Here is a 24465-nt window from a genome sequence, read left to right on the forward strand (position 1 = left end):
ACCCTTGGTCAGCAGTGTCACAAGCATCTTGAAGAGCCTCCTCTGCTCTACAGATGCAACTGTACATCCAAGTCAAGATTCTACCTCACAATACAATACTTCAACCATATTGCACATCTGGAATCAAGCTGCTGCCACCCCAGACAGTGGCTTGCTAGACGTATCCTACATAAACACAGGGCTGCAAATAGCCCTACTTCCCAAAGGTTTTTTGCGGCTTTAAATTTTTTTTTTTAAAATTTGTGGTTTGGGGTTTTTTGGGGTTTTTTTTTGGTTTTTTTTTCAAAGAGAGTAGAAATATAAGAAACTGCCATTACAGTAATAGCCTTATCACAGTGATCATCTTATAAGAAATATAGAACACGGATTCCCTTTCTACCCATTTCATTAAATATCCACAGTCTTTTAGCTATTTTATTACTGGCCTATCAAGAAACTATGAAAATTTACATTGAATCAGAGTTTAAGGGCCAAAACCAAAGGAAGCATACCAGGGTATGGGTATATATGCTATGGCTTTTACACAGATATAGCCAAAAAAAATTTCAACTGTGCAACATCTAAATCCAGTTTAACATTAGTAAGCACTATTAACACCACCGCTCCTGCAAATCAGAGGTTATCTGATGGATGACCAGAAGATTTAGGAAGAAAACCAGACGTTCCTACCAGTAGCAAACTCTTGCCCAGGCAGCACAGCCTCCAGCAAACTCCACAGACCTCCAGCACCTTCAAGCCCTCCTCACGCTAGTCTCGCTACAACATTCACACTTGCAGTGGTTTCAAGTTTCCAAATCAGCAGCTTTGCTGAATTTTCAGTTTCTAGAGATCCTCATGCCAGGGGAAAAAATATTCCGAAGAATTTTAATTTTTCAAGACTGCATACCAGGCTTAATTCCTTATTTTCTGTTGCTATTGTCTATGAGTTCACTTGACAATTTTCAGCTCTTCAGATTTACAGCTGTTCCTAGCAAAGTATTTCATCCACAAATAAACGCAACCATCCTTTTTTTGAAGGCAAGGGGAAAATATATAGAAAGCACACAGATGTTTGGCAAGTACATCAAAGCTAGGCTAGTCAGTACAAAAACCCTCCCCCAAAACCCTGACGTTCTCAGTGCTCTAACAGTACAATCAAATTTTAAATATGAACAGTGGGGGCTTCCAAATGGGTACATAACATCTACAATAATAAATTAATTGGAAGTGCACAGAAAACTGGACTAGAGAAAGCCATACACTATATTAAACATCTCCATATGCTACTTCATTCTGTGAGGCCAGTCATACTGAGTCTGAGCAAATCTTTGTTTTTCACATTAATATGAAATTAGATGAGGCTGGGTAGTGATATCAACTCCTAGCCAGTAGGTATCAAGTTGCTGTCTTTGGCAAAGCCGGGCTCGTGTTCTCTGCATAGTTGAGGAATATGGTATTTGCCTCTTCGATGTTCGTTTTTGCTGCTGACCCATGTATGTTCACTTAGATGCTGTTGGATCTTTGGAAAGCAGAGAGCACTTTCCCCTCTGACAATATTTCATAACTTCAGCACCTAATACCTTTTCCAAAGGAGAACAGATGTGCAGGAGTAGATTCAGTCTTCCAAGGAGTTTTCCATTAGGATCTTGATTTTTCTCTGGCTTTGTGTAGTCCAACAGCATAACCACAGCCTCTGCAAGGCTGCAGATGGGAGGTTCCTGCTCGAGCAATATTTGCTTTGAGCAGACCATCCCCCTGCAGTCCTGCCCACTCACTCCCTGGGTTCAGAGATGCTGTTGCAAAGAAGCCGACCAGCATATAGCTACTTGCCTTTTTCTGAGGAGCTTTGAAAAGGGCATTATGGAAAGATAGCTTGAACCCAGCTTGTCTTACAAGTGACATTTCAGCCAGAAGTTATGTCAAACATTCAGGTTTTTGAGGGGTAGAGAGGTATCTTATGGAATGAGAATGGGGGGAATGTCTCTTCTGCTTTCAGAATACTGTACATCCTAGTTACAGGAAAATAGCCAGCAGTAATGCCTGTCCCACTCACAGCTCAGAGTTTGTTTGTATTTTTTTCAGTTTTGCAGGGTTTGAAGAGGAGAAGGAGGAAGAGGAAGGTCCTGAGCTCCAAGAAGTTCACTCTCGGCATGCCAAAACCATTAGAATTGCATGGATTTTCCATAACAGCTTGGATAAGTGCCACAGTGAAAGCAGCCACTTCCTAGTGAGCTCCTGTCCATGAAGAGACAATTCAAATTGCTCAGCTTCAGGGAAAAGGGCTCCTTCCCTTTGCTACAGGGAGACCCAATCTGTATGTGAACCGCTCCTGCCCAAAGAGCCATCAGGCTTTTCAGTCAGCCTGGGGAACGAAGCACACAAACAAGTCTATTTATCTGTTATTCCACAGGAAGGCATCAAATCCATGATGATGTTCAAAGTGGAACACTACGGGCTAAAGTAGTAGAAACCCTGCAAAAAGCAGAAGGGAGCAGTTGATGGGGAAGAAGACAGTTATATCACTGAAACTCCAAGGGAAAGTCAGGTTTTCGAGAGGGATTTGGGGGCTGGAAGCAGAAAGACGGCTCAAGTAAACATTTTTATATCTACATGCACCTCAGGAAACGTTATTTGTTTCTACACATTCCTAGTTTTTGCTTACTCTCCATTTTGTTTTTGCCAGGAAACCCTGATGCTTCCATCACATGATTAAGTCGCTCACTAATAGAGCAGAAAGCAGACGCTCCAGTGACTTTGGCTGTAGCCGCTGCACAAAGAGCATTTGGGATCCTGTGGCATCTGACAGCTTTCCCCTCCTCCAAGACTGACATTAACCAAAAGCCTCCTATCCAAACCAAAAACACTAGACAGAACACAACTCACATTCCTCCTATTTTGGGAAAGTCTGGATTGGAAAACTAATTTCTCATCTTGATCCCATGTGTAGCTGTTTAAGTGTAGTTCAGGAGCCATGTGACATTTACAGCTTATTCCTGTGAATGCTACAGAAAACTAATAAAAGAGTGAGAATCATCAGCAAAATGTGCTACAAAATGCCACGCAGAATAAACTGGAGTGAATACTGGTCATAATCATACCACTGCTGCCCACCAAGGACCTTCTGCTGCACAAAAGAGAAATGTTGTTCGGAAAAAGCAGTTTAGTGACAAGTTGAGAGCTTGGAGAACTCCAGTTTTATGAAGGGAGGCTGAGCACTTGGCTCCCATTTCACCCCAAGCTTGCTCCTCATTTCTACAAGAAATTGCACTTGGATTTTCCAGAGTCTGTGCCACCTATTCAGAAACCAGTCTTGAGCAGAAATGGCAAGTCCTTTGCTGCTGCCAGTTCTTCAGCTCCTGTTTGGTCACACGGTAGTCTTCTGCTTCTCGATCCCCTTCTACCAGCCTTCAAACAGCCATTTCTGAACAATTCTGCGCAAAATTCCACCTACACAATCCTACTGGCTTTGAATCAGAAGCGGATAAACATCCAAACACAAATTGAAAACACTTGCTCGAAAGACTCCACTAGTGTCTCAACAGTGCTTGACTACTCAGCACCTTACAGTTTTATTTTTAAAATGGGCTTCTACCATGGTCCTTAGATCCCTGAAATCAACATCACCAAATTCTACTCTGGATTTAGACTTCCCAATGTGACTTCAGTTCTCCAAGTACAGAGTAAGAGTCTTGTGAGAAGGTTTGTCTTCTGCCAGCATCCGCTTCCAAATTCTCCAGCATCCACTTCCAAATTCTCCAGCCCCGCATAGCAGAGAAACAAAACAGCATAACTGCTTAACAGCAGTCAGCCTCCTCCACACTCAGGAGCTTCAAGGCTACCACTGCATTATGAATTTCATGAGCTGTCAGAGAATGCAGCTAGGTCCAGCTGTGCCCACTGGTTTTGAAACTCCTGGCTTGAAGCTGCACACATCTGGCAAAGCAAATATCAAGCCCAGGTGAGCAGCACCCAGTTATGAGAAGTAAGATGATCAGGAACTATGGAAATATCTGCTGACTTGACCAAAGCTGTTACTCGCACCCATTCACCAGCAAAACTGCACAAGTCCAGTCAATAACTGCCTCAGGACTGTCATCCCTGAACGTAAAGCAGCAAAAAAGCAGAGAAAACTGGTCATGTTTTCCCATCCATTTATGTGAGTCATTTTCTTCCTCCATACTAGTAGTTCACAGAAACCAGAGAGCACAGGACACAAAAATTAAGTAACAGAGAAAGGAGTGCATGACAGAGAAACCTTCCAGTAGCAGACATCAAGAAGCAAGTCAATTTTAATGTTCCTTTACCTTTCAGGCTAAAGACACCTCCTGTAACTAATGCACCCGGAGCATTTTCAAGGAGGCTGGCCACATACTGCTCACATAAACTTCATGAGATAAAACGTACAGCCTGTGGGATGAATCACTCCTATATCTTTCTTATTTTATCCCACATTAAAATCTCAGAAGGAAGAAAGCAGTAGATTACTCATCACGGATTTTCTCTCCCTGCTCTCCAAAAAACTATGCAAAGGACTTGTTACAAAATGGATATTGCTGAAGCTACAGACACATTCCAGAGGAGTACATACCACTGAAATAGAAGCACCTCAGCTAGTTCATGTCATTAGCTGTAGACAGAATGGTAGAAGGTGCTAAGGTTATTTGTTTTATCACCAATAAACGCGGTCTGTCTGAAGTGCAAGTTGGCCACCAGAAAGCATTTAGTTGGACTTTGTAATCTCCAGGAAATTAGCCTTCACGATTCCACTTTCTTCCAGAGAGAGTTACTGTTCAACTTCAGAACTCAAAGATAAGGAGTTCTGACCTCTGTTATGGTTCCATTTCAACAGGGCTGACTGCAGCTGTGAAATTTGCTTTCTTAAGTGATGCCTGCTTTTACCAAGCTAGGTCAGGATCGACTACGGCAATCGAGGCTTTTTCCTGCCAAGAAAAACACTAAGTACCAATGGATGATGTGACTCCAGAACTCTACCTTATAAGTGCAATTCTAGTCCATCCACCAAGATGTGTTGAAGGCACAGCTCTTCAGATAGCCACAAAAAAAATGCCTCAGCATCACACTGTCAAGCTTAAGGCAAAACTTCAAAACCACAGAAACGTGGGATTTTGATTTCCTTAAAAACTGATGAACACTGTTACATTTTCTTAATCAGAATGTAGTCCTGACAGGCAAAATTAATAAAGGATTTAGCCATCACAGATGATCAAAAAGCATTAATCACATGGGAATCTCTGCAAAAGGTGTAGGACATCAGTGGAAAGGGACAAGAAACACAGCGGAATAAGTGATACCCAGGGAGGTAGTCACTAATCTCCACCTGCACTCAGTTATCCTCATTTCAGGCCTCCCCTCTTGCACTCACTTAAGTTTCTACCAAACTTACCTGGGGCCAGTCAGACAGTCTACTCAGGAGTTTGCTTAAACAAGAAGAAAAGAATAAGGAAGGAGTATACGATTTGGGGATATGGAGAGGAATTATTAATTTAGGCAAGTTTCAGCTGGAGTAGCTGGTGCTTCTGATGTGCAAAAGACCTGGCACTGTTATTTTATAGAAGCTGGAGCAGCTCATCTGGAAGCCTACAGCCTTCGCTAAGGTGCAGATGAGTCTTGCCCAATTACTTTTCTATTCCTGTCACTCCATTGCTCCCAAGACATACTTGCCAAGGGCAAGGGTGCACCCAGGCACTCAGCCTCTACTGTGTCTGCACATGGTGGGTGGGAAAAAAAAACCTTTGTGCAACTCAAGGGCACCATGCAAGGAGGTCTCAACACTGGAATCTATCACAACATTACAAAGGCCGACTACATCTCATCTGTAAGAGAATTTTCTCTGAAGTCAACAGTATTTTCCCACGAATGCCACTACATCACAATTCTTGGTAGCATGAGCCAAATTTAAACCAGTGTCAGCAAGCGTTTTGCAAGCCACCCCCAAAACCATTCAGTCCCCAAGCTCCCACGTGTGAATTCTGCAGACAGTGTCCTCATCGGGTGCTGTTGGTTTCCATTTGGGATTGTTTGCAAGGGAGGCTCTGGGGAAAGCAACACCCTTTCATGTGGCTGGCTCTCAAACCTGCATACTTCTGCAAAAGAGATATTTAACTTCCCAGTCCTCAGTTGAGTGGAAGATTTCACAGGCCAACCCCTAGAGGCTCATTTCTTATTTTAAAGCCAACAGGCTAACAGCCCAGGAAGTGTATAGTCAGCTCCAAAAATACACCAAAGACATCTGGAACAACCAAGTGTGTAATTTAACCTGTAGATGGTACAAGAACCAGTTCTGCTTGATGTGCTAGGAGGAGCAAAAGACACATTTTCTATAAAGCTCAGTTATCCCATTTGCCTGTTGATGGAAATAGAATAACCAAAAATGTGATGCTACTTTCATTCAAGAACATTTTGGTCACAGAAGGTCTACTTGAAGCAAGGGAATAATTTGTAAGCCATCTTGTAATTTTCATTCTTCATACTCTGCAGAGTTTCTTTCTTGGTAATTTTAAGGAATTTAAGTCAGTATTAAGAACAAAACTTCAAAAGAAACTGTCTCGGATTCCTGATCCTGTTTTCAGGCAAAACAAGCAAGCTTCACCTTTTATCCTACGAGTCAGTGTGTGAAGTCTTCTCCCTGTCCACACCCAGAAATAAGGATTCTTCAGAGTGATTTGCAGGGCACCTCGAGTTTAACACTAGGGTTTCAAAAGATCAGGTGGGTCTTCCCAGATTTGCCTCACCCATCCTGAATCCCCAGCTATACTCAGTTAAGACAAATGGGTCAAGTATCTCCAAGCAGTTCAGTTTTTCTTCATGCAGGGAGTCCTCCAATAACATCCAAATGCTATAAAAACCCACGTGGGATATTAAAGTGTTATTTATGAACTTCCCAATGTCCAAGCCAATGATTCAGTGTTAATATTAAATGCTATTCTTACAATACTAGGGTCACCACTGCATGGAGACTTACCCTGCAGCCCCCTATCACCTCATAGAATCATAGAATAACCAGGTTGGAAGAGACCCACCGGATCATCGAGTCCAACCACTCCTATCATGTTTGAGTAGCAGCTGTGTTCAGGGCTTCCTTAACTTCATTTCAGTTTCAGCACACTGAAATTTGTTATTGTAATTGCCAGGTTTTGTATGCAGTCACCTGGACTCCAAGAGCTACTGTCCTTTAAGAAGGATAAACTTCACCTGCATATATGGTCAGCATTTGAAAGTCTGCCCAGTGCCTCAAGACCTGGACATCAACTCAGGAAGGTGTTCTAGCTGCTGCTAATTATGAAGGAGTAAAAACTTGTTTTCTCTTTTATCCAAGTATTAAACCAGTCTGGGATTCTTAAACATATGGCAGCTGTATTAACATCAGAGCAAAGCAAAGCTAGTTCTGCAGCATGAGTGCACCCAGCGTTGCTTTTACCCTGCAACCACTGGGAGATAAACTTGCACTGAAGCTCGTCCCACCAGCATGCTTACCAGAAAGTACGTGCACACACGATGGGAGAAAGGAAAATATCAGCAGGAGGCGGTTCCGTGAACAGAATTAAAACACATTTTCAAAGCAACAGGCTAGGGTTTTCCAGCACGCGTTCGCATTGCAAGGAGAAACAGGAGATAGAGGCTGAAGTGAGGTCTGGGGAATACTTGGCATCATCTCCAAGCTGAATTTTGACTATGTTGCCAATGTAACTATAGTCCAGTTTCGTTTGAAGTAAAGTGATGTCCCGTTGCATGTGAAACTTCTAGATGAAGTCACCCAGTATCAAGATACAAAAAAATCAACTTGCCAATAAAAGCAGTAAAGAGAAGCCATACAATAAAACAGAGATCCAAAAGAACCCATCTCATCCCCTGCATCTTCCAGAACTGCTTCAGTTCATCCAGCCATAAGCCAACATCTTTCCACCACAAAAATAATTGAAGTCTCCATCAAGAATGCTGGAAAGTCTGATGTCCCAACCCAAGGCATGGACGGGAAGAGCTGATGTACTCTGCTCTGTCAATTCATCCCTAAGTCTGATTGTGTTTTGAAACTCCTAGGTAAAGCAACTGCTTCTATAGGTTTTGGCTAACCCAAAGATGGACAAGCAATTGTTTTGTGGGGAAACTGAAACCTTTTCAACATGAAAACCAAAAGTAGGCAGTTATGTTGCTAGTCATAACAGAAACACGCCTGCTAATGATTACAGCTTCCATTTTACTGCTGAAGTATTATTAGAACTGCTTATTTTCTGTGCAGCTTGGGGGAAAAAAAAAATCTCTTCCATCCTTTATTAATCTTGTCCTCATCTGACACAATAAATACGCGCCATCAGGATTTTGCTTACTTTAAAAAAAAAAATAGGCTTGAAAGTCACCACAAGAGCTGAAGCCTTTGTGTACAATTGCTGTCTTGATTAACTAGAACAAAGGACAGAAAACATCAGTTGCTATGTATGGAGTTTAGTATTTTGGGGGCTTATTATAACCATTTCAGTGATTTGCTTTCTTAAAAGAAACTTTGATATAACAAAAAAACTCACTAAATAACTGCTTTTTTAGGCTATTTTTTTTAAGGCAGTCCTATCCCAAGGAACGTAGCCCACAACGTGAACTATGAGACTCATTGGAAGGCCTCAGTAATACCCCTGCATCTTCTTGGCCCCAGGTAGTTTCTTGCAGCAGTGCTGAGCTGGTGACCTATTTGGCTGATATAGGAAACCAAACCATTAGAAAGTTTATGTATTCTAATATGAAAAGCAGATTTTCCTTGGAAACATTTTCTTGGGGCAGCTTTTCAGGGTCCCAAAACTGGCAGTGACTGCATAAACAGAGGAGGTAATGACTAAAGGCTTCAACCAGGGATGCTGTGTAAAATTTTTTCCTTCTCAGCCTGCCATGCTCAGCTCCAAACAGGGTATGCAGTGGAAACGGAGAATTTAACTATTTGCCCATGTAGAGTCTCAGCACAGCAGGGTTAGACGAAAAGAGAAAAAGGAAGGAAGGAACTCACAGGCAGCTGGAAACGTCACAACTGAAGTTTGCAGAGGCTTGGTAGAGTCCATCATTCAGGAGTACCTGGCTGTGTTGTATGGCAAACTTAAAGGTAGTATTGCTCGTGCCTTGGCTTCTCCACGCTTACTGATGCATTCTGTTCCTCTGAGGCTAAATTGTCTTTAGAGACAACTAAGTCTTCAAGTCCGTGGTTCCAGTGGTCGTATCCCATTGTCTTCCCAGCAGCCAGACTAACAGGGCAGTCTCACATGTCCTGGAACAGATTTCCTGCTCACAGCTACCAAACGTGAAGTCCAGACAGGCTTGTTCCTTATCCTGGTCTTGGAGGGGATCTTAAAGGTCTTTTTCCCTTGGATATGGGGAAGCCAAAACAGCTGCAGATAAAACCAGTCTTTACAAGGGCTGACAGTGACCTTATTCCCCTTGTGTATTATGTCTTGCAGTTTGGAGATGAGGAGTTGCCACGCACACTGACCTGGCAACCTTGGGGGACTTCGATTTAGTCCTTCCTGTGCTTTGCCCTGGCAAGTGGGCTGGCTGCACTGGGTCTTACAAGGCATGGGAATTCCTTTCTCTGGTCTCCCATTCCCATTTCTTGAGAGATTAGAGGACTGTAGAACTAACTAGGTAGTATTTTGTTCCACATGAAGCCAGGTGGAGGGAAGTTTAGGAGGAAACCTGCATACGTCAGTGGGAAGCTTAGAAGACAGCAGATGAGAAACCACCAGTCCTAGAGAAGCAGATTTAATATATCTGGAGACTTCCTATTCTCAGCAATAACCCCTCCCCCTAGCTCAGAGAAATTCAGAGGTGGGGGAGAGCTGTCCCACTGTGACATGACATCAACTAAAGAAAAGGCAAATGAATGCAAAAGTCTAATTTGCTGGATTTCAGATGTTTCCATAAAAAGGAAAAAAAAACGCATAACTGAACTAGCCCTGTCAGAATACCAGTTGCCCAAGATTAAGACAAACAATTGGACTAAAGTATTAATATAAACCACACACTACAGAGCAAAGCCTTCAAGAAAATATGCCCTGGAGGGATGATTTCAAGTTGGAAGTTCAGTTTTACTGCTTCTCTATCTGGAGAGATGTTCTTTTAAAAAATTTAAAAGCAAATGCTACATAAGACGGGATCTGATAGTTAGAATTAAAGAGGAATATGACCCTGTGACATCTCTTGTGTCCCTATTACCTTTTAATCATCCTTTTCCCTCTATAGGGGAATGAAATAAGGCAGCATTGCTTGGAAAATAGTAATTAATTTGTTACTACAGTGAAAACTTCCATAACAAACCTAAGTGAACAGCACCGAGGTTAACTTTAGAAAGGTTTTCTGAATGTACTGAAGGTCACCTTAGTCTGACATTCAGCTGCTTCCAGCTCAAGTGGGACCTAAATAATACAAGCCACCAATCAACTCCTCCGTCCCAAAAAGGAAAATATCCCTACTAGCAGAGCTCCAGAGCAGCCTGGAGGTGTCCCATGAAAGCTCCAACACAGTTGGGCACCACAAAGGGTGCAGTGTTACCAGACAGCCATATTTCAAGTGTTCATATTGAGCTTGTCACCAAGTAGTTGGAGCGAGTACGTGCTCCAATTCAAAGCTGGGCAAGGTAAAACCAAGCAAGGATGTCTACGAAACGCAGAAGGGCTTCATACAAGAGATGGAGATGTCACAGCACAATTAAAGAGACACGCTCTCCTTGTCACAGGCCTGGAATGTGTACTCCCAACAGCAAAGCAGGAGAACACTCATTCATTTTAAACAGTCACAAAACCACAGGTATTTCAGAGGCGGCAACAGAGAACAACTTCATTTTCCATGGTGACAGAGGACAACTACAAACACCAGAGTATTGACAACCTAGCTTTGGTTTCAGCAGAGAGAACTACTTTTTAAGTTCTTAAACACAGAAACACACATCATTTGCCATGTAAGTTACTAAGTGGGCGATAAGAAAGTCATTTAGACACCACAAGTTAGCAGCATGAATATTGCAACCCATCAGTAACTCAAGCATTTTCTTTTATGCAGAAACCTCTTAACCTCAGCTGAGATGGCCATGTGGTGGTGCTCAAACAATGGGCAGGTGTAGAAACATCAGTCCCAGATAACTTATCATTCATACCTATGTACAGGGCACCCTTAAACTATGGCTCAGAGGTAAGCACTTCAGAAATGTTGCAGCACGCTTCCTTTCTGTGCACAGTAGATCTAAGTTAAAGCATTTAATATCAAATCAGTGCTTCAGCCTTACCAACATCCTTCCCTTGCTGAAAGTTGAACAGTCAGAAAGAGAGAGAAGCCACCAGCACCTCCTTACTCTCAAAGAGGCACACATCTAAAACTCTAATCAGATTAGAAAAAAAAGGCAAGAAAAAAAAAGGGGGGGTTAGAAAATAGCTTAGAAAACAGAATCGCCAGAGAGGTCAGGGTAGGCTGTCAAGAGCTGCTTCCAGCTTAATACAGCTGCTAAAGTCATTAGACAGTGTCACCCCACCCTTAGGCTCCCAGGGGCAAGAGCAGGGGAAGGAGGGCTCCTCCTCATCTCCTGCTGACCCAGCTGTTTCTGGGGAGTGTAAATTCTCTCCATCCGTTCAACATTTTGCAAACAGGCCACTGGAAGAGGGAGTGCCTGTTTGCATTATTTGCAGGGTTGGTCAGGCACTGTATTCCCAGAAAGGAGCTGATGTCCAGTGAGAACTTGGCTAGAGCAAGTCACTGCATCCAGTTCTACCTCTCTGCTCTAAGTTTGTCTCAGGCTTCCCCTAGAGACAGCAAGTGCCATTGAGCATCCTTATCCTCATCATAGGTGGCTCTGAAACTCTCCTACATAGAGAAGCCTTTCTCCAGCCCATGATCTGCAAGCACTGGAAGGGGAAAAGCACCTCTGCTTTGCCAGCATTGTCCTTGTTGGGAGGAAAAACCTCTGCAAACGCTGGTTTTCAGGACATTAAATAACTTTCCAGTAACTCCTAGCCAAAAACTCCTAATCACCCACCCTGCCTCCTCAGATGGTTTGTGTTTGTCTGCCTTAGTACATACACTGGGCAGAACACTGTGGCAGCACAGGAACTGATTCATAAGTGGATCAAGTATCCTTTGCTGCAGGGCTAGCAACAAGCCCACAAAGTCAGAATGTGCAGCAAGGCAGCACCACGTTTGAGATGGGGCACTGGAGTCCACAGAGCTTTGTTTCTGAAGAAGGATTTGGGGCAGTCCTTCCTTGATCTCAGCTCTGCTTGTTGGAGAGTTATGAACGCTGGTACATAGAGTAGTTACACAAGCTATCCCAGGTATTTAGTGGTGGCCACTCACGCTCACCTGTCCTCTGGGATGAAGCCACTGGTGCTAGAGGAAACGTGTTTGACCTACACTAAGTGTTTGTTTCTCCTCCTCAAATTCCAGACACAGCTCAAGGACCGATGAAGACAAAAGGCTGCTGTATGTGGGAGTATTTACTTTGTATATCATGACCATGGTCTCTTACAAGGTTTAAAATTCAAATACACACCTATGCTGGGAAGAAATGGAAACGCAAAGAACCGAATCAGCTTTCTCACAGCAGAGAGCAGGGCAGGGCTGGATGTACAAACAGGAGGCAGGTCCTGAATCACATCTGACAGACCATACTCTCTTGAAATGCTTTGGAAGGAAAAAAAAACCCAGCTTTCCAGGGAAAGCCAAGATGCACAACTGCACCTGAAATCAAGCATGATGCTGATAATTAGGTGCACTGTATCTGGCAACACATCCGACCCGTGGATGCACAGCTATTGACATTTCATAAGCAAACACGATAACTGAATTTGCAATTTGGTTTAGAGCTGCATCCACATTTGAAACCTGGGAAAGTGCTAGCTTATCACTTACCTGTTCAAACAAACAGAATTGCACTGGATTTTGGACAGCTTTTGCGAGATAATACTAATGCTTAGAGAACATTTGCTAGTGTTGCAAAAAGTGCCACGCTCCCTATATATAGAAGGGGGATCACAAAGACAACAACATCCTAGAAAAAAGGGTAAAGCAGCAGAAAGCAGATGCGAGACAGGAACAGTTGCCTTTTCAGAATGTAAAACAAACAAAAAATCCCACCACGCTAAAGAAAAGGGACTGAAAATCAATGCTACTTGCAAAAGTGAGCATGCCTGCGGGGTATAGGGATGAAAGATGAATCCACAAGATGAAGAAAAACCAAACCACCAAACAAAACACCACCACATTTCTCTGTTTTGATCTGGACCACTTAAAGGGTACCCCTTTAGCCAAGTTCATCATTAAAGTAATTATAGCCTGATTTGGTACCAAATAAAACTACTTAACCCTGGAAAGCAACACCTTCAAATACAGAGTGCTGTGATCCCCAGAAAGAGGCAGAAGCCAAAATTATAAAGACCTCAATCTAAGAAGAGGGAGCTTGCAAGAGGGAAGCCAGTGCACCCCCCTGGGTCAGAGTCAAGAGAGCTGTGGCCTCTCCACATCCCTCTCCTTGACAACAACTGCATCCAGGGAGCAGCATAGTGGAACCAAATGGCACAGCAGAGTGCAATTCCAGGCACTTATTTGTCTCCTAACACTGCGTGAGCAACTAGAAGGTCCCAAGACTCCTAAGCCAGATGAGCAGAGACCTTCCTTTTGCTGATAATTCAGTGCCACGTCCCACATGCCATCCAAGCAGTGAAGAGCAGCCTCCCTTTCCAGAGGTCCCTTTGAGCCCTGGTAAAGTTAGGCTAACCATAATTAGCTTTGCTTTACATATTGTGTGTAATATAATATTGGAAATTGGCCTGTAGTTATGTAATTGCAAAGGAAAGGCTAAAACCCTGTTCAGCCCAGCTGAAAATGCCATCCCACGATGCTTCACCGCAGACACGGCTCCCAGGGGCTGCAAGAGAAGAGCCCCCGTCCTGCCTGCGAGCAGAGCAGCAGCGGAGGCAGAGGTGCTCGGGAATACGCTTATACTTAACTGTTTGTCAGGTTTTTCCATTGCAAACACTGCTGCCACAGTTTATAGCTTGACCGTTTCAAGCCACATCCACGCAAAACTTGGCAGAGTGAGCTGCTCTGGCCCAGTCCCTCTCCCTTCTACCTTAAAGAAATCTGTGTCAGATTCCTGCTTTAAAGTCACAACATTTCTTTTCTGCAGCAGAAACATATTTTTAAGTCATTCCACAAGGCTTTTGTGGTTAAGGTTTAAAAGAAGCTTATTTACCTGATAGAAAAGACTTGAGTCAACTTTTCCCATTGTTATTCTGAAACAGCTCAGAGATGTTTAGATAATGCTGGAAAGTGCAGGTTGGTTACACAGCGCATTTAAACAAATCAGAATCACTCCAGCAAGGACACAAGCTCTACAGCTACAGCCCAGGCACCATCTGGAAAGACTAAATCTCCATTTTTCTCCTCAGCTAAGGAGAAAACCATAAATACCCATCAGATACATCAGGTACACTGTGGGTCTTCTGCTCATGTAACCAGAACTCAGAAGGTCTGAAGGATAATTTTTGTTGAGCCAACATAGGTATTTGCAAGATGTGGTGCGTTACTGAATAATTTGTTCTGAAGCGTAGAAATTCTGCAGGCTTCTTTCAGTCCAGCAAGTTTTGCTTCCGTGGCAATTGCAGCACCAGTCAGGTTACAGTGACCCATGGGCTTCATAACAGAGACAAAGCTTTTCAGAAACTATTCACCACATATGCTACGCTGGCCTTGCTTTTAAGTCATATAATACTGAACAGAATTTTCAACTTCAAGTGATGTCCAAGTCATAACTCTCATTGGCAAAATAATGAAGACAACCTCATCCAACTCTTTTAGTGAAAGAGAATAAGTATGAGACAAGGCTCTACCAAATTAACCTTCATGTATCTGCTTGTGAGATGCCTAAAATACCATCTCTCATATAGGAAAAGCAACATTGAATAATACTACGCGGTAAACGCAACACACTTTAAATTAACGTAGCTTGATCCTAAGCAGATAAGACCTCAATAAATCAAATACCAGATTTTTTTCCCCCTCTTCTATCTGTGCCCCATATATTGGCCTTTGAAAGCAGAATTTCCTTTCATGGCGGTACACAATCCAGGGGCAAACATCAGATAGCAACGCTAGCTAAGGTCCTACAAGTGTTCAGAAGAAAACATCCAGTAGGACATGAAACAGACACCATTGTTTGGAAACTAGTTTTGAGCATCCTTGTGTAAAAAGCATAGGGCCCTTTGACCAGTGAAGAGAAGGTGTTTCTTCCCTACAAAGCCACACAACAGAGTCAAATTAAGATTTTTCCCACTCCAAGAAACAAAGGAAGCATTTAAGTGTCCCCAAACACTAGCAAACAACCCTATTCAGTCAAGGTTTTAAAAATCAAGTAGTCATTCACAGCTTTTCATATCTAGCTTCCCTAAAGTACAGTTGAAAAACCCCAAACCAGACATATGATATGCTATATGCATATCATATATCATATATAGACATATGAAAATCTGAGATAATGGCCCAGCAGCACATCCCATGCACACCGTCATCTGTCTGGACTTCTCAGTCATGCATCTAACAAGCTATCTAGCTATACTTCCCTCTTTTCATGGAATAAACTGTTCCTGCTGCAGGTGACATCTATAACACCTTACACATCACCCGTGTCTATCTGGATCAGGAGAAGAACAAGCTTAATTTATGCAATTACAGCTATAGTATCACAATACTTATTAAGCCAATTTACACACGCAATCAGATAAATTACTATACGTGCATAATCCAATAATCTTATTTTCTTGAAAAGTATATCCTGATGTTCTTAGAAGTCAGAACCGCATCTTCTAGGCTTGCTTGCCTACGCTAAACAGACCTTCAAATTCGAACACTAACTTAAGGGTTTGAAAAGTTGACACTTGAGAAACTTTGACTAGTTTCATTACGTGCCATTCGTAGGTTCAGCTAGAGCTGAAGAGTTAAGAAGTCATTGCTGTGGTTTCCCTAACCTAGTAGAAAGTGAGAGTGGATGTTTGGAGTCCTGTTCCTGGAACAACTAAAACACTATGACCCTGCCAGAACAGTTTAGACAAGAATCCAAACAAGTGATGCTCTCTCCATGACCAACCTGAGACTTATATTTGTGTTTTTTTTAAATCCATATCTATATCTTTTTTTATATATGTGCACACACATATATATAAAGGGCAAGATCATAGCACAGAGTTCAAGGCCTCAGATTTCCTTCCTTGTTTACACGGAAATTAAGAAATCTGGCTGCTAAGCATCACAATAAGGTCTTAAGGACTGTAATCCAAGTTCAAGGATGTTTCGTTATAGAAAAGTCACATTTCTGGACCCACTAATTAAACTCATACCCTAACACACTCCATTTAAATTTCCACATGCCATGTGGTTCAATACAATATGATGTGAACTGTGCAAGGCAGAGAGACCACATTAAAAGGAAACACAAAGGAAATGTAATTTGGAATTCAGGCACTTAGTGCATTTTTATAACAACGCAATTTCCCTGGCCCCAAAAGCCATTATCTAAGACAAGAATATATGAATAAGGGTTACCACAATAACCAGGCTTGTTCTGACAGCACTAACACCCACTACTGACAACGAGGAGCCCTCGGGCTCGGAAGCAAGGATTCTTGTCTGCTAGCTCAGATGCTGTTTAAGAAATAAAGACATTTTTTATCCCTTCAGTCATAACGATTGCTTTCAAGTGGGCAGACGAGCATTTTGGCTTCTACTAGTCTTGCAAGCGGTACAGTTGGTACCCAGGAGACAGGCATTTCTGTTCACACTAGCCAGAGCATTTCCCCACACTAGCCTTTTGGACAACACACTAAATCACCGGCCAGCAACTGACTGCAGCACTTGGAGCCAAACATGCATTAGGCTTTCACACAGCTGAGAAACTACCACCCCATCAAAAGAAAAAAAAAATACAACACACGGTCATCATCACAGCTAACTCGACTTGGAGCCCTGGAAGATGGATTTGAGCCCCAGATCAGGGCACCTTGGTTCTCCCAAGCTCTGGCATGTCCAGCATGCGCAAGAGCCAGCCAGTGAGAGCCCTGCGCGTGTAGCTACCACAGCATGAGCCTTCGCTTGAATGGCTCCAAGCGCCAGCGACTCCGCTGGTTGAGGACACACAAGTCACGAGTGGGCTGGAAACAAGTCCTGGACAACAGCTTTGGATTAATACTCAGGGAAGGCTGAGGGGGAGGAGGGAGAGCTGCTGAAGACAGGCAGTTATTCAAACCAGCTGCTAACCCGCTCCAACCACTCACATGTACACAGTCTTCTGTGTTTGTTCAGCCCGATTCAAAGCTATCGGGCATCCAGGACTTAACATACACAAAAAACATCTATATAAACGCTTGCCAAAAATCTCATTTTCCAAGTGGAAGCTGGTTCTGCCATGGATGGCAAAACAAGGGATTTCATCTTGCTTTTACATGACATCCTCTGCCTCCGTGCCTCAGAATTCCCCAACTAGCGTTTCTGCAAAAAGTTTTGAAACTGGGCATGGCCACGTATTTATCTACGCACATTCTCTCCCCTCCCTACCGAGCTCTGGGCCACAGGCTAAGCTGTCAAGCCAAGTTTCATCCCAAGCAATTTTTAAACGTTCATCCTATAAAGGGAGTTAGTAATGGAAACGCTGACAGAGACTTGAAGAGACAGCAGGGCAACTGTATCAGGCTCCTATACATCAGCTTCATTAGCTGCAGATCCTTCTCTCCTTCGCCTTCATTTTCCATTAGCGTACTTTGGCTAATTAATGCACAAAACCTACGAAACATTCTTACAGTAGAAGGCAACATTTGGCCCCCAGCCCAAATAAACATAGAGAAACTTCAACATCCTTAGCCAGACATAGTAACTGTACCAGATGGAACAAGCACACTGCTACAAGTAGTGATGAGGAAACCGAAAGAAGAGGAACGCATGCAAAAATCAGACCATTGGAAGAAGGAAAAGCAGCAAACGTGTCTTACCACTTTCGTTTTTCTCTATGACATCCACGACCTCTCCAGCCTGGAGGCTGATCTCAGAGTTCTCCTGCTTCTCATAGTTAGACACCACCACATATTGTTCCAGGATCATGGGTTCAGAGCTAGCATCAGCACCTGGGGAAGGGAAAAAGCAAGCCGTAAGCCAGCTTCCAGCCATGGCTCCTCGAGAGCGACCTCCGTCCATCCGATTCACGACAGGCCAACTTGTCACCAGAACCAAGTGAATCAGCAAACAACCTGAGCTCACAGCATATCCCCAAATGGCTGGCCATATAGAAAAAGCCTCCTCTGGCCCACAGCTCAGCAGCACAGAGGGACATTGAAGAGAAGAAAAAGAAAAAAGGGGAGGAAAAAAAAATATACGAAAAAGGAGCCAAAATCAGTGAACTAGTTGCAAAGTTTCATGATGGGTTCTGAAAATAAACCTCTTCCCAACATGGTTTCCACAATCCTTGCTCCCATTCAGAGAGAAAAATCCTGGGCAGAAGCAGCATAAATCCACAGCTGAGCCATCCCCCCAGTAAACCCAAAGAAGAAACAGCTCTCCCCTTGGCGGCTCAGCTCCTTCTCCACTCTAAAGGCTTGAGCTGAAAGTCAAGAGGGGGCTGTAGATGCCAATCATATTCGTCTGCACAGCAGCCCTTAAATAGAAACACATGAGCGGGGTTGAAAGAGATGGAGGTGGGGTGGAGGGAGAGAGGGGAGGGCGGGGAAGAGTGTTTACTTGAAACAGAGGAAGAAAAAAAAAAGTTATAGCGCCAGATCCTTGCTCAAAGACGGCCACCCCCTGCCTGCCCCCCACCAGCTCCACAGTTCCGCATTCCCCGCAGCAGAGCAGCCCCGAGCAGCACAGGGGCACAGTGTGCTCCGGCTTCCCTCTCCCACTACCTTTCGGTGCCTTTTTGGAACCCTTGGAGCCAACCTCTCCAATTGTTCGTTTTCTTTTCAGATTGAGGGCTTTTGGCTGTCGGAGCCATTTATGAATGAGCGTAGGTTCTCACACAAACGAGGGTGAAAAAAGGCACAAAAACTCTATTCTCCTCCCTACCCCCACAATCCTGGAGTTGTTTCTTGAGGTTGTTTTTTTTTGATTTCTGACTCTTCCATCCCCAAATCAAAATTGTGCATTTTGGGGTGGAGCTACAAGGCAGGCACACTGCCATATGCCAGACACAGAGGGGCCTCCTTGCACAGCCGCTCGCTCTACGAGATGCATCTCGGCTCCCCAGTGCAACACAAGCAGCGTGGCCAGCGCCTCTGCACCCCGAAGCCCAAGAACACACAGAGCACCAACCACGCTCTGCCTGGAAACTGCCTCAAACAGTCCTGAAAACGTTTAGGGCATCAGGGTTTTCTAATCTGCTTTCACTGATGCAATCTTCAAAGAGTCAGACCACAGCAGAAAGCATCTAGTTTCTTTCTGAATGCCACTAGACACATACCTGAATGCAAAGTTATTTTACAGATCTCCTGAATTACAGCAACGTGTATTAGTGCTGAGAAGTCTGGCCCAACATCATTACTATACATTTTACATAGCAAGAAATCATTCCTGTCCCTCTAGATTAAGACGCAGATGGAAAGGGGAGACAGCAGATGTATGACTTGATGCACGTCCCATTTCACGTGACGGGGGGAGAGCCAGGAGCAGGCTCCAGGTATCCTGAATTTCTGATGACAAATTGGCTACAAGAGACAGGAAGGAAGCAACATGGTCTGAAACTGTCCACAGACGAGTCAGGGGACTGACAGCCAAGCACAGGATGCTCAGCGCTGTATTTCCAAAAGCAGCATGTTCATATGTCTTTGAGCTGAAGATGCAAAGTGATTCTACAGACAAGTAATTAGCATCCCTGCCAAGAGAAAGGTAAGGAGTGCATCAGCCATTAAAACAGCACCCTGAGAAATGAAAATCCTAGAACAAAAAGCAATTAATTCAACCATTTCCTGAAAGGAAAGGCCATCACAATGCCTCCTTTTGGACCAGATTTCAGAAATCCAGAAAATTAGAAGACTTCCTTGCTCCCTAAATGTGCCTCTGGCTCTCCTCAGGTTACACGGGTTAATTTTCTTTAAAGAGAAGCCATCTCCTCTAGAAGGTTGTGTTTAAGAGATTTAACTTTTCTATGGATAGTTATGCCATAGCCAGGAGCAGGAACAAGGAGAGAAGACCGTGAACTGCCAACACTAAAAGTCTTAATAGAAGTTTTCACTATAGCTGTTCATTCCCAATAAGCATTTTTTTTCTGCTCATGATGAATTCACCTGATTTGCATGCTCTGGTTTAAACCAATGCTAGTTGAGTTATCTAGAGTGTGATTATATGCTTTTCCCAGTTTCACATTGCTTCTCAGAGTTCCTTCTCCAGTCTGGAAGAGGGCAACATCATCTTCCTTCAACATATTTACCCAAGTAACACCTACAACCTCTACTTCACTGTAGTTATCTTAAGATAAATTCCTGTTCTCTAACCAGAAACAAAAGCCATCCCGGCAGTATGTTTATGCATCAGCAGATAATTTGGTGTGCAGAGATGCAAAAGGAGGAACTGAACAATGGCAAAGGGAAAAAGGGACATGCAAGAAGCTACTCACTAAATATACACCCCAAATGTAATCTTTCCTCTAATCTCCTTGACAGTTTTCATGGGAGTAAAATAAGCAAAGAAAACAAAGCAGAGCACTGGCTTGGTGGCAGGAGTGATGCTCATGTGATGCACATGTCCCTGCTGAGAACAAAGAGAGGACCAGGCTGAAGCACAGGCTGGCAAACACCCTGCTGTCAACCTCCAAGTCCAAGCCAGTGAGATGGAGCCAGGAAACCCAGAGAAGCAGCATTTTAAATCCACCTCCACAACTCTGGCTCCAATATAGTCTGGCAAGATAAGTTATATCTGCACTCACGCATCCAAAATGCAGCAGGACTTTATGATACCATTTACTCTGCCTGTCTCGGATAAGGTACTCACTGCAGGAGGACTTCTTGGTCACCACAGTGGCTCATGCAACATACACAATTAACGTTTTAATAAAAGCTTGTATAAGTGTTACAGGGTACCTATTAAGACCAAAAAAATAGGGTGATAAATTCCTTGGTCTAGGAAGTAACCAAGGTCAAACAAACTTGTTCATTTACAGCTACAGCAGATCGTGCCTAGAGGATACACCCTTTGAAGGGCGACGTCCCTGTGGCTCCTGGAGTGATCCCAGTCTGGGATTAATCTCTGTGCTGTAGGGAAGACTTCAGTAACAGTAAAGCAGGACAGAAATAAGGAAGAGTAGGAGGAAAGAAAACTGAAACACAGCTCCTCCCAATAATCAGAAAGTCTTAAACTTTTTCTGGGCGGCAACAATGCCGAGAACCCAGTACCAATTACACCCATCACTGTGGGTGCTTCCGTACCCCTGCCAATTAGTTCAGGTCTAATTTGTAACACAGGGCATAGCATCTCATTGAAGAGTAACAGCCTGCTTGCTGTGAAGCAAACCAGAGGACAGGGATGCAGAGTGGCACAAGTTCCCCAGCAAGCTCACACGCACACTGCAATGCCCCCTCCCTCCTCAAATATTACAGACTTTTTAAAAAAAAACTTCTGCAGCCCAGGCAGGAGGAACAGAGAGCAGAGGATAGAATAAGGCTGATGTGCAAGGTTAAGTTCTCCCCTCCTCTTCCCCAAGAAAGAATTATTTGGAGCTAACCCAAAACACTTACAAGCCCTCCCCAGAACAGAGCACGCGATAGATTGCTGGCTGAAATAAGAGTTTGCTTGCCTCTCCATTTATTTTTGCCTTGGCTCCGTTTCCTGGTTAAAGTCTTCAGGATATCCCTCCTCCTCTCCATAGGGCTCCAGTTTACAATCCTCCTGCTCCTCACCTCAGCGATCTCCTTCCTGGGGCTAGGTAGAAATGTCATCGGAGCTCATCCGTACCCTTCATGCCTGGTACTATTACGTTTCAGAATTGCACCCTGTCCCCATCTCCAGGCAGCGAGGAGGGAGCATCGTTCTTCCCACGGTACTCTGACACCAGCAACTACTGCGAAAGTCTCCTAAATAAGAGTGTAGAACACCCGCTCCTAGGGATGTCGTTGTCCTCCTCCTCCTCCTCCTGTGTTGCAACCGCTAACAGCTATGATGGTTTTGCAATAGCCAAAAATTAAAAACACCAACTGGACTCCAAAAATAAAATCATCTGGATATGGAAATCTGAGACTCCTGATGTTTGCCAGAGTACTCTGTTGTTATCAGGCTATAAACATGTCTGCTCTTTTAATCCATACAGCACACAGGCTTTTATATTGCCCTTTTATGATTATCAATCAAGTGTTTACAGATTCAGACTAAATGAATTCATACTAGGCTGGTCAGTGGAAGTTCTGCAGAAGCAGCCAAAACCACAGAAACGGTCAGTGAACACCATAAGGATGATTCACAGCTGAACAACCAACTGGCAGGTAGTCCAGCCCTTCCGACCTGGACACAACTGCGGAGGAGACACGCAGGGGCTCCACGCAGGGGCATCTGGCAGGAAGCATCCCCAGCGTCGTGGCTTTCCATACAATAACGTAGAGCTCTGCACTTTTCAACACACAGGGAGGAGTAACCGTGGTAGCTTGGATCTAGAGCTGTGGTTTCTTGTTAAAGCCAGTTCTTTGAGAGTAAGCCTTTACACATCTCTGGAAAACTCCTTTTGGGGAAGGAGAGGGGAAATAAAAAAATAATAAAAAAAACCCCCAACATAGCCAGAATAGCTCAGCCCTAAACACGGGGATTTTCTTATACTACAAACTCTACCTCTTTTCTTTCTTGTAAGAAGGACTATGTCACTATAATAAACAAACATGTTCAAATTGCAGGTTTCCTTTGAGCCTTCCACCAATGATCTATCCCCAAGTACTTTGAGACAGAGAGCTTAAGTCTGCCTAAAAATTGGGGTGTCTGTTGCACACAAGATAAAGAACAGACTTTTTACCAAGTAAAGCACAAGAGATTACACTACAACTCACGATCTCACAGGGGTCTCAAAAAAGCAGTTCCTAAAATAACCCATTCCTAGAGTAAGCGACGGGATAAGACTGATGGAGCCTCCTACAAATCTCCTTGGGGACAAAACAGATTCAGATAGGATCTCTTTTCTATTTTCCGTGCGCGTGTGTGTGTTTTGTTTTGGATTTTTGTTTGTTTGGTCTTTTGTCTTTGTTGTTAATGTGTCCTAAACAATCAGGCCTTTGACTTATATCCTGGATATTTCTGCATTCCAGCCTATCACTCTTAAACCTACTTACCAAAATTCAAGCTATATTTTAAAGTCGATTATTTGAGATAAAAGGCCACTTGCAGCTTGTGGTAATAGGAAAGGGTATTCAGCTCCATCCCTTCTGCTAGACAGGAATCCCCCAATCGTAGCAGTGTTTAAGCTCAGAGATCAACAGCTCTTGGTGTAGCAGTGCTGAGCCATAACGCTTTCGGGACAGAGACAGTTCAGGACCACCTATAGTAACTAAAGGAATTCAGTACAAGTCCAGTCTGGTCTCCAGGTCTCAGCAATAAAACACAACTGACAAAAATCCCTTTGCCTCATTACAGATGAAAATAAATATTTGGGTAATTCTATCAAATTAGTTATTGTGTAGTCCTTTCCTGAGCTCAGCCAGGTAGCTTTCATGAGCAACAAGGCGATTCTGTTGGAGTTTCAAAAAAAAGGAGTTTCAGAAGCAGACAATTCTCTGCTAAGCAGGGGTAGGATTTAAAGCCGAAGGGGAAGGGTTTGGATCCGGCCATTTGAGTCTTCTAAACTACTTAAAACCAGAGAAGTTTGACCTAAAACCTTGTCCAAATCCTAAAGAATGCCTGAGAATAAAACAAGGTTGAGCACCATTTACTCAGTGATGGCCAGGTCAGCATGCAAGCCCCCTCATCCCAGGTTAACAGCCAAGTTTCTCCATAAATGAGCATGCATAAGTTATGCATAACATCTTCTAGTGCTTCTAGGAACCAAGATCTAAATAAGCCTTCAAGTTTGGGACAAGTGGCAGCTTTAAGGTAGACTGTGGCTTCCAGCACTGGAGGACCAGTCTCACACACAGCTAAAACCAGCAACAAAACACGGTCCCCACAGGGGAGCACGTCAGGAACAAACTTGGTCCATGGCAAATGAGAAGCACCCTCTCAAGAAGTGGTTCAGTTCAGTTCTTCCTTCTTTACAGTCCTCAGCAGCATTTCCAAGAAAATCCTGACAAATGGAGAAATTTAGTGCTGACCTTTGCCAAGTGGAGCTTATTAGTCTCAGGGTTTTTATTTTTTTATCAGCTAGGTTTTAAGACGGAGCCAAGAAAAATTAGAAGCAGGAGAGTGAAAGGAAAAAGAGTAGAGTCGTCGAGTCGTCTTTCTACTCCTTGGAAAGTTGGCTCTCCAAACAGTGATTCAAACCAACTAGGTTACAGGTAGCAACAG

At 43.6% G+C, this 24465-nt stretch overlaps 1 protein-coding gene across 5 annotated transcripts in view; it reads right to left on the minus strand.

The window, feature by feature from the left end:
* The window catches only part of SH3PXD2A (SH3 and PX domains 2A), a 244838-nt gene that overhangs the window by 52766 nt on the left and 167607 nt on the right, over positions 1-24465 (minus strand). For 3 of the 5 annotated variants that reach the window (XM_069864088.1, XM_069864089.1, XM_069864087.1), the window contains one exon: positions 17997-18128. In XM_069864088.1, coding sequence (XP_069720189.1) covers positions 17997-18128 — 132 coding nt within the window. Of the gene's footprint in view, positions 1-17996; positions 18129-18251; positions 18590-21784; positions 22061-24465 lie in introns of those variants that run through there. The other 2 variants (XM_069864090.1, XM_069864091.1) reach the window with 2 other exon arrangements.

Source organism: Phaenicophaeus curvirostris, chromosome 9, assembly GCF_032191515.1.
Source record: "Phaenicophaeus curvirostris isolate KB17595 chromosome 9, BPBGC_Pcur_1.0, whole genome shotgun sequence".
Lineage (NCBI taxonomy): Eukaryota > Metazoa > Chordata > Aves > Cuculiformes > Cuculidae > Phaenicophaeus > Phaenicophaeus curvirostris.